Source organism: Echeneis naucrates, chromosome 14 (assembly GCF_900963305.1).
Source record: "Echeneis naucrates chromosome 14, fEcheNa1.1, whole genome shotgun sequence".
In the NCBI taxonomy this organism is placed as follows: Eukaryota; Metazoa; Chordata; class Actinopteri; order Carangiformes; family Echeneidae; genus Echeneis; species Echeneis naucrates.
Window position 1 is genome coordinate 6,851,944 of NC_042524.1, and position 14,501 is coordinate 6,866,444.

General features: G+C 40.0%; 1 protein-coding gene across 2 annotated transcripts; it reads right to left on the reverse strand.

Annotated features, from left to right (window-relative positions):
* Nucleotides 1–2: 2 nt before the first annotated feature.
* Nucleotides 3–14,222, reverse strand: slc7a3a (solute carrier family 7 member 3a). Of its 2 annotated transcripts, none has more exons than XM_029519869.1 (12): nucleotides 14,102–14,222; nucleotides 6,483–7,103; nucleotides 6,138–6,299; nucleotides 5,547–5,727; nucleotides 5,332–5,447; nucleotides 4,704–4,926; nucleotides 4,435–4,574; nucleotides 4,040–4,142; nucleotides 3,510–3,739; nucleotides 3,189–3,355; nucleotides 2,851–2,959; nucleotides 3–2,759 (listed from the first exon to the last, which is right to left on the reverse strand). In XM_029519869.1, the coding sequence occupies exons 2-12, from the start codon at nucleotides 6,847–6,849 to the stop codon at nucleotides 2,608–2,610; spliced, it is 1,950 nt and encodes a 649-aa protein (XP_029375729.1). In that variant the 5' UTR covers nucleotides 6,850–7,103; nucleotides 14,102–14,222; the 3' UTR covers nucleotides 3–2,607. The 2 variants fall into 2 exon arrangements, with proteins under 2 accessions (XP_029375729.1, XP_029375730.1); XM_029519870.1 differs by having other exon boundaries at nucleotides 2,608–2,759; nucleotides 5,553–5,727.
* Nucleotides 14,223–14,501: the final 279 nt, after the last annotated feature.

The window sequence follows — 14,501 nt, forward strand, 5'->3', positions numbered from 1 at the left end:
AATCATAAGCATTAATCATTTTTTATTAAAAAAAGAAAAGGAAAAAAAAAAAAAACAATTGAAAACCAGCTCATTTTATACATGACAGCCATATGTACAGGATATTAAACAGAAAGACAGACAGATCATTGCTGTTAAGGACACAGCAGAGAAGGGAGATGATCGCATGTGATTTTTGAAAGGCACAAGGGCTGTGTGAAGAGCTCTGTGCGGCACGAGTCAAAGTCACAACATACAAAATTTCACTCCTCCATCACAGACAAGCATTCAAGAAACAGTGAAATCTGCAAGGAAAGTCTCGAGTCTCACATTATGTCTGCTCCCTGCCTGGGACAGAAGCTCATTACAAGCCTGAAAAGCCTGAGAAACAGTAAGACACCTTTGCTTTTTAACCAGCCCCAGTGCCTTCCTCAGGCACCAGATCAACAACTGACATCATCGAGAAACACTTGCTGAATCCAAATCCTCCTTTACTGTACTTCTCACAGCAGTGAAGATGTTTGGGTTAAATTTTTAATATACATTTAAAGAAATGCTTCAATATGGTCTCCATAAGGGTCAGTTTATCTGACAAGGATTGAATTTATAGAATTCTGATTTCAGCAGCATCAAGTGTCAAATGAATTGCTTTCAAGTGTCATTTCCAAGCCCTACCTCTTCCAGATTATACTTAAGGTCATTGTTTAATTTACAGCATTATACAAATAAAAGATATAGATAACAAATACTGTACATTTTTCTCAACAAACATAAACTGCTATTAACAATAAGTTAACATAATGAATCGAGGCTTTGAGGGGCAAAAGCATTTAAAATTATACAATTTAGAGACCAACTTTAAGTGGTCATTTGTTGTTTTGGAAGGACATTTTCAAAATCATGTCCATTTCATTTCAGGGAAGAAAATTTTATGAGTAAAATCATTTAGTGAACCAACAAAACCACAAAAAACAAACAAAACTCTAAAACCTGTACAATCAATGTTAAAATACACTATTATCTAATATTAAGTGATATGAAAAGGCGAAAAAAAAAAAAAAAAAAAAAAAAGAGAGAAAGAGAATGCTATCCCAAACAAACAATACTATAAACATTTAAATATTAACAGTTCTATCAGAAAAAGTAAATACAGTAGTAAATATAAAATAAAAGTGATGGGAGCTCAACAGACAAAGCTGCCAAGAACAAGTTTCAAATGAAACTAAACCAGAACCTTTGTGAAAAAAAAAAAAAAAAAAAAAAAACTAATTTCTTCACAAGGAAGTGAAACAAAAAAAGTTGATGTTTTAGTGGTAATGACAGACCTTTGGCCAGAAAGAGAACCTCCAACTCCCCCAGTCTGTTTTTGATGCTGAGAACTTGATGCCGTAAATGAGCTTCCTAGATAATGCGCACAAATATCTGAATACAGATTTTCAACACATCTAAAAACAGACAAAAGTAGGCCCTGTGAACGAAATCCAGAACCTTTATCGATACTCAAAATTCCTACGTATCTTTCCATCACCACAACAATGAATGTAGTTTCTATTTATATCATAGCAAATACCAGACAGCATAGTAGAGATGTCACGTCCTTCGAGTATTTGCTTCATTTTGTGGATTTGAAGGGTTTCATGGCTCAAATAAAGTTTGTCGGCCTCATCAGAATCCTTTAAGTTACCTGCTTTAGGCGCAGAGAGCCCGTAGTTTACGTTCCCAGGCTCTCTGGTGCAAGGCTGTGCCTGTTTCGGTATCAGTTTTAGAGCATCCTGTGTTTTTCCTCATCCTGCCACAACATATAAAATTTCAGCAGAATCTACACGACACCAACATTTAAAACTATGCTGTACATTTACTTAATGGCTGTTCTCGGGGAGCAGGGGGAACAAGGGCAATAGTGTTTTTAAAACACACTTAAAACTGTAAAGTGTGTACTTCAGCGTTAGACACTCAACAGTTCAGTGTAGATGACACCAAAGTTAACCGTGTGCTTGACTTAACTGCACCCTGTAAACCACACAGCTTCAGTGTTACCCTGTTGACACACAAACAGGCTGGCATGAGGACCAATAAATTACACATTTCAACTCTGCCCCGTTGTCACGTTCATATATATAAAAATCATGCTTCTTTCACAGTTTGCACTTTTGCTTTTGGATTCAAATATTTTGCCGATCATAAATTACACAGTTCAAGATCATTTTTTGCGATGTGCAGTAGTACTTAGTCATCCAGCACAATAATCACACAGGGAGCAAAGATGAAATATAGCTTTTTGAATTAAAAAAAAAAAATAAAAAAATTCATGAATCTGTTAGTTCAGTCCATTGATATTATGTATTATAGGCAGGTAAATATCTCCAGAGGGCTAAGGCTAAGGACAAACAAACAGATTAAAACTGACACATGGACCAGAAAGTGACTCAGTCACAGTGTCTAGCCATCAAGTTAATCAGCCTCCAAATCAGAGGTAAGATGTGTGTGGCGTTTTCTTGCCTCTCCTCACTTAAACCTGGGTCTGTGTTCCTAGCTGCCTACACTGCAGCATTTGGCGGTTGGTTCAACCAGACTGCCAAAATGAGTGTAGATGCTCTGCAACATGTCCCAGGTCTACGTCAGTCTGTATCAGGGGCTGCCTGCTTCCACATCGCTGTCATCGGGAGCGCCCTTATAAATTGGACTCTTGGTCTGCAGCGCAGGCTCATATTTGCGTGGGGATGACCTGCTGGCAGCTTCACCGCTGTTCTTAATACCATAGAAGAAGTAGATGGCAAAGCCTAGTGGAAAGGAGAGACGAAACAACTTAACATTTACATTACCTTGTAACACGATGAATAAAACCCAAATTGAGAGATCTTAAAAACATACCAATAACCATCCAAACAGTGAAACGGCACCATGTACCCTTGTCCAGCTGCATCATGAGGTAGATGTTGACGAAAACACTGAAGAGGGGCAACCAGGGAAGAAGAGGGACCTTGAGGACAGAAACAAAAATCAGTAAAACTGTATGTTTCCAAAGTATCCGGGTTCTGCTCTGGGTACCAGAAACAGAGAGAACATGGTGTGCCAAAATTACACTGCATTAAGACAGAGATAACTTGTCCTATCAGGTGCTGATGTAACAGCTTCATTTTCCCAGAATTTGAAAGACAAAACAGAAAACTATTATCTGTAACACAAAGGTTGCATTCTTGGGGTCTCACCTTGAAGGTGAGAGCCTCTTTACTCTCAGGCTGCCTGCAGATGATGATAAAGCAGACAGCACAGAGCAGAGTCAAAATGACACAGGGCACCACGACGCCGACATGCCCAGCCAGCAGCTCAGGCAGGTAATTGGCCAGGATAATGCACAGTATGGTAATGAGAACCGCTGCAAAGGGAGGCCCAGAGATAGTTAGTTTCATTGGCTGTAGATGTAAATTACTGAATGTTCAGTAAGGCCCAAAAGGCTTCCCCTGTGTTGTTCTCACATTCATCAGCAGGAATCAACCCTGAGCCTTTAGCCTTCTCCACCACATACTTACAAATAATAGCAGTGGTAGCATAGACGATGTTCCCAGAAGTTTGCGTTGGAGTTTTCCCACTTGGACAGAAGAGCAGTCTGGCAATGAAGGTCTCTCGGAGCGGCCTCTCCTCGGTCTCCATACCATACTCGTCACTGCTATCACCTCCACTTACAGCTACTTTCTCCCCCCCCACCTGTTCCATTAGTTTTTCCATCTGGCTGGATGAATTCAGCGTTCCTGGCTGGTACCTGTGGAGGGAGAGAAGTGTGTTAGGTTTTTTTTTTTTTTTTTTAATAATTGTTTTACTTAGAATATCTACCCACAGCTGTATGCAAATATGGGAGATAAAGCGTTTACGACACCTTAGTCAAGTACCATTAAATGAGGAAAGACGGGAGATGGCAGCCATTTGAAAATAATTGGAACTTCTGTTGCAGCTATTTACTATTTCACTGTGATATCACTATGATTGTAAATTTCAGTACAATCAGTGTCATTGGCATTAGTCAATTGCAATAGTTGTGGCTGTGACAGCGGAGAGCCATTACCTGAGGATGAGGACACAGATGGCCACCAAAGAGTATGCTAACAGAGTTCCAATCGACATCAGGTCAACCAGAGCTGCCAGGTCAAACAGGAAGGCCATGAGAGCTGAAAGAGTGGTGAAAACATCTCTTAAATTTATGTTGCCTCTCACTCCAAGTCACAAAAAGGAACTAAGTGATGCTTTCACAGTTCAAACAAGCCACAGTGTAAACATGAAGCAAACAGTAACACTTCTGTATCCTTCTGTCTTTTCTGTTGGGTACAGTGTTACCAATGTAGAACAGATAGACCCTGGAAAACAAACACGAGATAGACTCACCCAAAAAAATGAAACACACACACACACGCACATAGAAAAAAAGCGCCATGAGGTAAAACACAGAGACAGCCCTCTTACCTGCAACAACACCAGAAGCAACGGTGGCCAGGAGAGGGGTCTTTGTGCGAGCATTCATCCGGGACAGGATACGGAAAAGCAGTCCATCTTCTGCCATAGCGTAAATGACTCGAGGCATGGGGAACATAGAGCCTAAGAGACTGAGAGAAGACCATTACTTAAAAATTTTAACTATTTTGTGTTAGATCATGGCGTGTTTTTATCCCCCCCAAAAAAAATAAAATAAATAAATAATCACATTGTGCCATGAAAACAATTTATTTTCTTACCTGGTGGACAGAGCGCAAAGAGAGCCCACAGCCACAATGTATCTGGCAGGAGCCCAGCCAACATAGCTGAAGGCCTCAGGCAGAGGACTCTGGGTGTTCAGCTCATAATACGGCATCATCAGGGTGAGAGCAGCAGACACACCAAAGTAGGCGAAAAAACAGATCAGCAGTGACGCAACGATGCCAATAGGTATGGACCGCATGGGGTTCTTTGCTTCCTCACCTGAAAAAATAAAGAAAGAAATAAAAAGATTAGCTGAAGTGGTCAAGTGACCAGAGAGCCAATAATTTTTGCAGCAGATTGCACTTTGTTTAGAGACCATCTATCTTATTGATGCATAGCGGTCGTCTCACATTTCTCATTTCGATAATTCATCGAATAACATGGCCAATCAATATGTGCACTGTTCAAATATGACGTGGAAATGCCTTTCCACGGATTCTGTACCTATGTGACCATTAGGGTACAAACGATACAAGTCAAAACATCATGTGTCCAACGAGTGGGTGATGGTCATAGTACTAAGGGCTTTGTTATTGATTTTCAGGATGGTCAACATCGGTGTCACATGCTTTTATCGCCTGTCAACTGTTAACGTAGACAATTCTGAATATTAAAGGCACTCACTTGTTGTGGCGATGCAATCAAAGCCTACAAATGCATAGAAGCAGGTGGCAGCGCCAGAAAGCACTCCAGTGAGACCAAATGGAGCAAAACCACCCACGCCGAATTCCTTATCAACACTGCAGTGACAGAAGTAGAGACAAGCAATTTGTTAATCAGCAAGGAATAACAATCAAACTCAGAAGAAAGAGGAAAAACCTCTGATTTGTAATACTGACAGTGACCTGCTACTGTTGGTATGGTTTTTAAAGTCGGCGTAGTCATTGAGTGTCAGATTCCAGTTGGCAGTGTTTCCCTTCACAAAGCCCGAGATGATGACAAAGCCAAGAACCACCAAGTTGATGCCTGTGAAGATCTTATTCACCAGCGCTGATTCGCTCACACCAAAGGCCAGAAGACCTGCAGGGAAAAGGAGTTGGAAGAATATAAGGGATTGAGAGTTTTCATTTGATATTCAGTCACTATGTGCTGCTGTGTGGGTGGATCCTACCAGACTCCATCACTTTGAAATGCCATCAGTCAAAGCACAAAAAAGTCTGCACTTCCTACAATATCATTGTGACAACTGTTTGAGCTTGCACGCAAAGTTTTTAATTTAATGCCAACAAGGGTCATTTTGATGTAAACTGCAATAATCTGAGAAAGGTCAACGTAAAAAACCCCTCATCACAGGGTGCGACCATCTCACATTTTTGAACAGAAAGTTCCACAGGTCGAACTTTCTAGCATTTTACGATTAGTATTCTTTGAAATTCAAGTCTTTTCCTGCGTTCCTGGGAAATGAGGGCAAAAGAGAAGGGCTGACTCACCAGTGAGCAGAAGGACCAGGATGAGGGCAAACAAGTCAGGGTACTCTGCCAGCACCCCGCCTGGCACTTTCATTGCCATAGAGGCTTTGAAGAAGCCAGAGATCTTTTGTTCAACCAAGCTGTCAAAGGTTGAGCTCCATGCCCTGGCTACACTGGCTGTACCTAAAAGACAGGACAGAAACAAAGGTGATCCCATTTGACTAGTCTCTTCCATTGTCCCCATGTTTCTGGGGTTTTAGTGGAATAAAAAAAAAAACAACAACAAAACAACTGATAAAGTCCTAATTTCTGTTGCTACATAAAACATATATTTTTCGTAATAAAAAAACTTCGAGATGAGCTCACCTATCACATAAGAGAGAATGAGGTTCCACCCTGTGATGAAGGCCCAGATTTCTCCAACCGTCACATAACTGTAAAGGTATGCAGAACCCGTTTTTGGGACACGGGCACCAAATTCAGCGTAACACAGGCCGGCCAACATGGAGGAAAGAGCAGCTATGAGGAAACAGAGGACAATAGCTGGTCCTGCTTTGTCTCGGGCTACCTCGCCAGCGAGGATGTAGACACCAGCACCAAGCGTAGAACCGACACCCAAGGCAATTAGGTCCAGGGTGGACAGGCAGCGGGCAAATCGTGTCTCTTCAACAGAACAGTCTAGTGCCCGGCGACGCAGCAGTATTTTGCCAAAGTTGGACAGCTTGCTAGCCATGTTTGCTGTGACTGTACGTGGGCGCTGATGTGGGCTATGTGTTTTTATTCCTTCCAGTGTGGGCGTGTTACAAACAGCTATGACTGTGTGAGTAAATGGAGTAGAGGAACTTCTGATAGATGGGGTAAGTAAACCAGGTAGTTGTTTCTTATCGGTCCACGAGTGCAGGTGCGTTTCCCCTTAGTTCGATCAAGCAGACATAACAGGAAGTGGCAGGTCTGTGGTCACGGTGTTGCGTAGCAGCAGATTAGGGCCTGTGAAGAAATGAGAAAACAAGAGCTCAAAACAGAGACCTATTCAGTAACTGCCAAAGCTTACATTTTTCAGAGCTCAGTGTTCTCAGCAGTCTGATTATTACATCCATTCTGTCTAGAAGGGAGCATTTTTTAAGGAGAGATCTGCAAACTGCAGGAAAACTATGGCAGGGATTTATATATATTAAAAAAAAAACCATACAAAAACAAACAGACATGCTCAAAAATGTTCACGTTCATGTTAGGAAGCATTTTCCACAACTTGGGCTGTATAAATAAACTCAACAACTTTGTAGCACAAGTTGGACTGTTTATTTGGCAAGTGTGATACCACATACTTTGTCTCAGCAGGTTTTAGATTAATTTCAAGTGAATGCAGGTTGCACCAGAGATGTTGGAAACTGTCCTGAATATTGTTCTCTTCAGCCAAAAAAAAGGAGGATCAATCAGTTGGCAGCTTTGCGAGAGAAAATTCACTAAATGAGAGCTTGTAGAAATACCAGTTACACAACTTCCAGGAATTCATACCTCACCCTCATACAGCCTAGTAACACATCGTTACACACAGTAGGGTACAGAGAGCACTCATGAGGAAGGAACGCCTGCTATTCTACTGGGCTTGAATTTACACTTAATTTTGTCTCAATAAATAAAGCTGTTGTAATAGACAACCTTATAAAAACAAAAGAACACCTAGCCTAACTCCGCAACAGTCCCTTACTGCGAGAGAGAGCACTCACAACTTTTGTTATGTTTTTTCAACAAATACAGGCAGACAGGGAGAAGCCTGGGAAAGCCAGAATCTGTGATGAGATGATATCTTTGAATTCTGCAAAGTAATATCAACAGGAGAAAAGGACAGCATGAACCAGCAGCTTGATAAATTGAACCAGCTGCACTGGGAGAAAATATAATACACTATTTCCAAGAACTGACCCTTACCCTAAATAAGAACTACACAAAAAATGACCACTGGCGTGAAATTAAAACACACTTGAACTGCAAACTCAAATTCTATCAGAATATTTCAAATGGAGCTATACTGCATTTGAAGATGTGATAATCCTTACCATTGCATTCAGTATGCACCATATAGTTAAAACGACTATTGATCAATAAATGGTCAATAATATGAATAAAAGCAGCTTTAGAGAAAAAACTAACAAACAAAAAAAAAAAAAAACCCAAAACAAACAACTTCAAGGTCGATCGCAACATGATTTACGTCAACAGTAACAAGCTTGTTGAGTTCGGGAAAGGTTAAATGATAATGAATACATCAGTTTCTACAAAACACGTGCACAAATGCTGATACATGCTTCAAAGGTTTATACAAGGCCAAGGACATTTAGCGAAGCTATCTGACCAATACAATGTTTTTGGCTGACTTTGGAGGCCTCCAGGTTCCTCGATGGCATATGTGCATCAAATGATACTACAATGTAATGGGCAAAAGGTCATAGGTCACTGAACTTTGTTGCCACCTGGCCAAGGCGCACATGCATACCACAGAGAAAATTGGAGTAGGATAATCAAAGCTCCAGTTATTTTGAGTAATTTGCCCTATGATATTAATCTACACTAATTAGTAGCATTTGTAGAGGTAATATGGAAAGTTTTAATCTTTAACAGCTCTTACGTAAAATTGTTTTACTTCAAGCTGTGGGGTGTGATGAAAAAAAAAATCCTTGTGTTTAAAACAGGTCAGGGCACTGGGTTTACTCCATATTAAAAAAAGAAAGAAAAAAACGATTTTGAGGAGTGGCCTTCTGTAAAACAGCTGCTCTAGCTGTGCTTAACACGCACTAAATGCCAGGAAGTAAAATTTACTCTGCAATTTTTAATAAAGTGAGAAAGCTACAGTATAACACTGACTCAAGCCAAATGTTGCACTTTAGGTTTGTGTGAGTTTGAATTTCTGACACTTTAAATCTGTCATACTTAAAATGTTCAAATAAAATTCAAATGTCAAGAAATTCGTATCAACATTCAGCAACTGGAACTCAATTTTATTTAAGGAAATACACTTGCGTGCAGATGCTCTTGTCTAGTGACGCAAGTCTCTAGTTCTTTGACCGTTACAGTACTACTACAACCACCATTGTAATAGCTAATCATTAACAGCGTGGGAAATGAAGCATGATAAAGGTGAAAGCGTAAATAGAACTCCACGGTCCTGCAAGTTGGGAAGAACACAAGAATCAACTTCTTAGAAGATATAACTCAGTTTCAGGACAGAATACAGATTTTGCTGAAATACACTTATTCTTATGCATAACTGTATCATGAAGAAAAAAAAAAAAAAAGATTTCTCAACATGAAGCTGTACTCCTTTTGAAACTTGGGTTTAAGGACCAGCCTTGCAACAGGATTTAGTGGGTGGAGCTGCGTTCAAGGCAACACTTAAGTCTGAGGCTATAAATGCAATGACACCTGACTCCTTGGTGTGAATGCTGAGAAGGCAGACTGCCGTTTCAGACCTGCAAGTTACTTTACCATTCAGGCAGCAGTGTGTAGTGTGTGTCTGTCCACCTGGATCAGAGGTAGGACAGGTGGGGGTGTCTTTTCATACTCAAATTTGGCAAAATGGCCTTTTTCAGAACCAATTTTCTGCTGAGCTTTTCTCATCATTATTTCTGTGTAAAACTCGAGTATAATGTATACTCTTAAAATTAAACTACTTAAAATTAAAAATATGTGTTTGTATGTATTACTGGAGCTTCCTCGTTTCTCTAATTTATAAAATTACGGAGCAAATAGAATATATAAAGAACTACAAACTTGAACGAAAAGGTTCATACAAATTCAGTTTAAACTTCAGGCCACAGAGTATGTTAGGAAACTTATAAACACACACACACACACACACAAACCCTAAAAAAACGGTATTTTATGTTATGGCCCAGTTTTGGCCTGTTCTTTTTCATCGCACACAGGATACAAGCTCTCACAATGTTTCAGTACAATAACAATATTCTATTAATAACATAAAGACAACACAACCTATTTATCAAAGCACTTTTAGTCTTACCATTTCAAAAGAGAATATCCTGCCTAGTACAGTTAAGTGTTGAGAAAAGACAAACACTGTCAAACAATGAAATAAAAACAACACAGAGCACTCGACAACTGCAATAACAAACAGCCCGCCTTCTGAAGGTTGATGGGAAACTGATACAATGTGGAAACGCTCCCACTCCCCACTTGCACACCAGGAACTGAGATCTGAGAGGGTCAATGTAGTATCAATAAACATTTATTACTAAACTACTGTACCCAGCAGCCTGTGATCTCTTCAGGGGGCTCACAAAACTCTGTACATACATTTATTCTGTGGGACAAAAGTATAACCAAAACTGTGTATAAAACACCGAGAGGACAAGTCAGTTTTTCTTCTTCAAAAAAAAAAAATGGAACTGAAAATGTTTGGCAGTTGGGAATTAAAATGTTGTTGCAAAATAAGTAATAAGCAGTATAATTAATTGAAATGTTGCCAGTTTAAGGTTAGATTAACATAACCTAATTGCTGAGTAACCTCATTTAAGGGTGGCCTCATTAAAGTGATACCTTAACATCAGTCAGCATCTCCGTCATGTTAACCGCATGCTAATCTTTTCCTTGTGGTTTTCACGTGGCTGCCAGTTCTGCACTGAGGAGTAGCTGCACCATGTGCAAACTGTACTACACAACTGCCCATCACATGAAACTACCTATACTACCTGCAGCCATTTTCTCTTTATGTTCTCAAAAGGATAAAACTTCTGTTTCCGTGTCTCCTTACGAGCAACACACCCAGAGAATATTAAAACTTTCAACCATGGGACAAACAAAAGGGTTTTTTATTTGGTAGACTTTGACCAATAACTTGGCCAAAAGTGATCCAGTTACAGCAGGCTTTGGGGATAATGGCCCTGTTGCTTGATTTAGGATTGCTCCAACTGCTACATTGGATTCTAAGAGGATTATATGGAGAAGTAACAAACCTGCTAACCTCATTATAGCTTAGTGCTACTCCTTGTACTGTACATACTAACACATGGCTTTGTTTTGACTGCCACTGTTGTCAACAACAACAACGCCCTCATGTCAGAAAACCAGACCAATCTCTACAACCTTGCTCAAGTTGCTCAAATGTAAACATATATCCAAATTATGCCCCCCCTCGCCAAATATAGTTTTGTATATAGACAGAATCAACTTTTCTGTATTGAATACAACCTGAAACTCATTTCTCTTTCCTTTAAGTAACTATAATTCTTAGGTATGTACCTAAGCTAATATGCAAATCTAAATATGTAAATGCCTTCCTGCCCAAAAGAGATTTTTGGTTTTGGTGTCCAGAGGCACATGGAAATAGTCTTTGAAGTCACTGAAATGTAAATACAATTATTGAAAGCTATAAATATATCCTTGGAATAGTCTGGAAGAGACATATTAAGTGAATAATTTACCGAGCATCAAAAATGTGTGTTTTCTTGGTGTTTTCAGTTATGAAGAATATGCTGATGGTTCATAATTACACTTTCATTTCACCTCAATGTCTTGTTAAGTTATGTGCATGAATTTGTGTGGACAGACTGACCACTGACTACTGTACCAAATGACCCTCTAAATCTGCTGCTCTTGCCAAGAAGCTGATCTCACTGTGAAATGGAATGTGACAAACCGAGAATCTGTTCGCTTTCCCATGACCAACACCGACTGTGACAGCCAAAAGAACTGGCGTTATATGATAGAAAAAAAACAAGCAGCCAATTAGACATTCACAATAAAACGACATTTGCAATATCATCATAAACACAGGCTAGAAAAGATGTGGCCATGTATGAGTAAAACGTCAGGGTTAGGGTTAAACCCTAACCCTTTGCAAATATTTTAGTGTATCATGTGCTGTAGTTATGTTTAGCATGTAATTATTCCAGTGAATTCAAAACCAAGTCACAATGTATGCTTGTCCTACAAATTCAATTCCAAAGTAAAAACAATCCAAATCTCAAAATTAAGACTATATCCTTGGATTAAGGTGTTTTGATTGTAATGGGTCAGTGCCAAAGTTAAGTAGGACTATATCAGACACAGACAACCAAATGTAGACATGCCGTTAGTAAACTGTACTATTTTCAAGAGAACACTGAGTTAGAAATGTGAGAAAATGCCTGTAATAATATTACACAGTATCACACTTGATCATTACATGACAAACAATGATCGAATACTCACATTAGGAGAGCTTGAGACCAAATATTTATTGTTTAAATATAGCCAATGGACTTCAATCTATCTACTAGTAGCAGCTACAGGTATTAAGAAAAAGAATTAAACTAAATAAAAATACCTGAATATTATAACCTTTATAAAAAGTAATTATTTTACTGCAGAGTTTTGGTACCAGACAACAAATAATACTTTTTCACCTGGGCACAGGGTGTCACCTCTGAGCATGTGTTTTAAGGTGGACAAAATGTAAATACCATAGGGAAGATGCTCTTCTGCAAACCGTCAAACAGTAAAATATATTAGAAATGTATAACTGCAATAACAAAAAAAAAAATATTAATAATAACAACTTGAGTAAATGATTCGGGTTTAGTCTGACTGTAATAAACTGCGATATGAGACAAATGTTTAAGAAAAAGTAAGTAACGTGGCGTGTGGCTGGCTTGTTAACCACAAACCCCTGCTGTTTCTCCAAAGCAGCCGATTTAAAAAAAAAAAAAAAAAAAAACACACATTACATCTCTGCCTTCAATCTACTTCTTTCTTTTTTGCACATTCACCGCTCATCGTTTTTTTTTTTTTTTTAAACGATGGACGCAGCGTTCAGCCGGCTGATGCAACTGGAACAGGGGTGACACCCTCAGCACGGTATGCTGAGGAAGATGACCCGGAAAGGATGAGTCACCAAAAAAAAAATAAAAATAAAGGAGCAGCTGTAAAGTTATATTAATCAACAGCTTAAAAAAAGAAAAACACACACATCTTAACCTCCGACCACCGCCAACCGTACCGTGACGATGGGACTGTCCCTCTCCGTCATTCGGTCACCGACGTGGCTCCAGCCGACTCTCGCCTGGAGCCGATGTTGCCTTCATTTTATCGGAAAAAAAGGTTAACCCCCACCCCCCTCTCTCTCTCCCTCTCTCCCCGGCTCATTTGGGTGTTGAACCTACCAATCGACGGGGATTCGTGTTTTTATACCGTTTGTGTTACGCATGAAGTGAGCAGATTGTGCCATGATGGAGTTCAAACCCCGTGTTGCGTCAGGAGTTGGTGTTGTGGCTTTAAATGCAACACACACAAAGATGCATTTGAGTGAGCCCATTGCAGGGGGTCTTATTGCATCAGCCCTCGGAGTTGCACATCGCCTGTGCTTAAAGAAAAAAAAAAGTAAAACATTTCTCTTAAAGACAATGCATCGTAAAACCTGGCGCTTTTCCGGGGGTCTTTGAAAGCAGCATGACGGCGACCCCACTCCTTGGTAGCTCCCCAGTTAGCCGGTTAGGATCAAAACAATGAATGAAAAACTGATTCTAAACACAGAAACTGCATTGTGGTTTTTTTTTTATTATTACAAAGAGCAAACGTACCCCCCCCCCCACACACACCCACACACACACACAATGGACACGCTTTATTAGGTTTCCCTGCTACTATTTTATTTCCGCGGTAGACTCCATCAGCTGCTTCCCCGCTCAAATGACAAAAATTGGAGTCGACTCCAACGAATATATCTGAAAAGCACCGTGAGTTAAGATGCTCCGCTAGACGCCCAATTCTTTTATCGTTAAAAATGTTAAAACGCGAATTTAAGACGGGGGACGTTTTGTTCTTTCTTCAAATACAACACCAATTCAAGCGACAACGCACGCGGAGGATTGCATCAGGTGAGTGAACGTTACAACCGTAAGGCTTTTCGTAGCCACGCGACGGGTTACACGACGATAAATACAATCTTTTAACCGGGTCGATTAAGACCATTTAAGAAAAGGAAGTGTTACCTGAACCGTTTTCTGGGTGAGAGACAGAGCAGAAGACAGGAAAGCTGATGTCGTGGCCGCCGATGAAATGTTCGGACTCCCGCCCGGCCGCGAGACAGTGTGCAGTTTTTTTGCCGTTCGCTAGAGGCGGGGATGTGTATAAACAAACTGACGTCATGGCGAGTGGGCGGGACTATTCCACTCATGAATGGAAGGACGAGGCTTTAGTTTTGAAAAGAAATATAATATAATGTTGATTTAAAAAGGAGGACGTCAAGGACAGCAGGTTTGATTAAAAAAAAAACTTTTGAAACTTTTTTTTTTTCTTCTTTGAAGGAGCGAGGAGTGAGACAACACCTGCAGTGCGTGTGCGTGTCCATAGTAGAATAGCCTTAAATGGGCCGTGGGGGTCAGAGTCCGG

Bases quoted from the DNA above. Each gene is read 5' to 3' on its own strand.
- slc7a3a (XM_029519869.1), bottom strand. From the start codon at position 6,849: ATGGCTAGCAAGCTGTCCAACTTTGGCAAAATACTGCTGCGTCGCCGG. The intron at 6,300-6,482 runs GTGAGCTCATCT...CCTGTCTTTTAG, and splicing joins CATTCTCTCTTATGTGATAG to GTACAGCCAGTGTAGCCAGG. The intron at 2,960-3,188 runs GTGAGACCCCAA...TCTGTCCTCAAG, and splicing joins AAGAGGCTCTCACCTTCAAG to GTCCCTCTTCTTCCCTGGTT.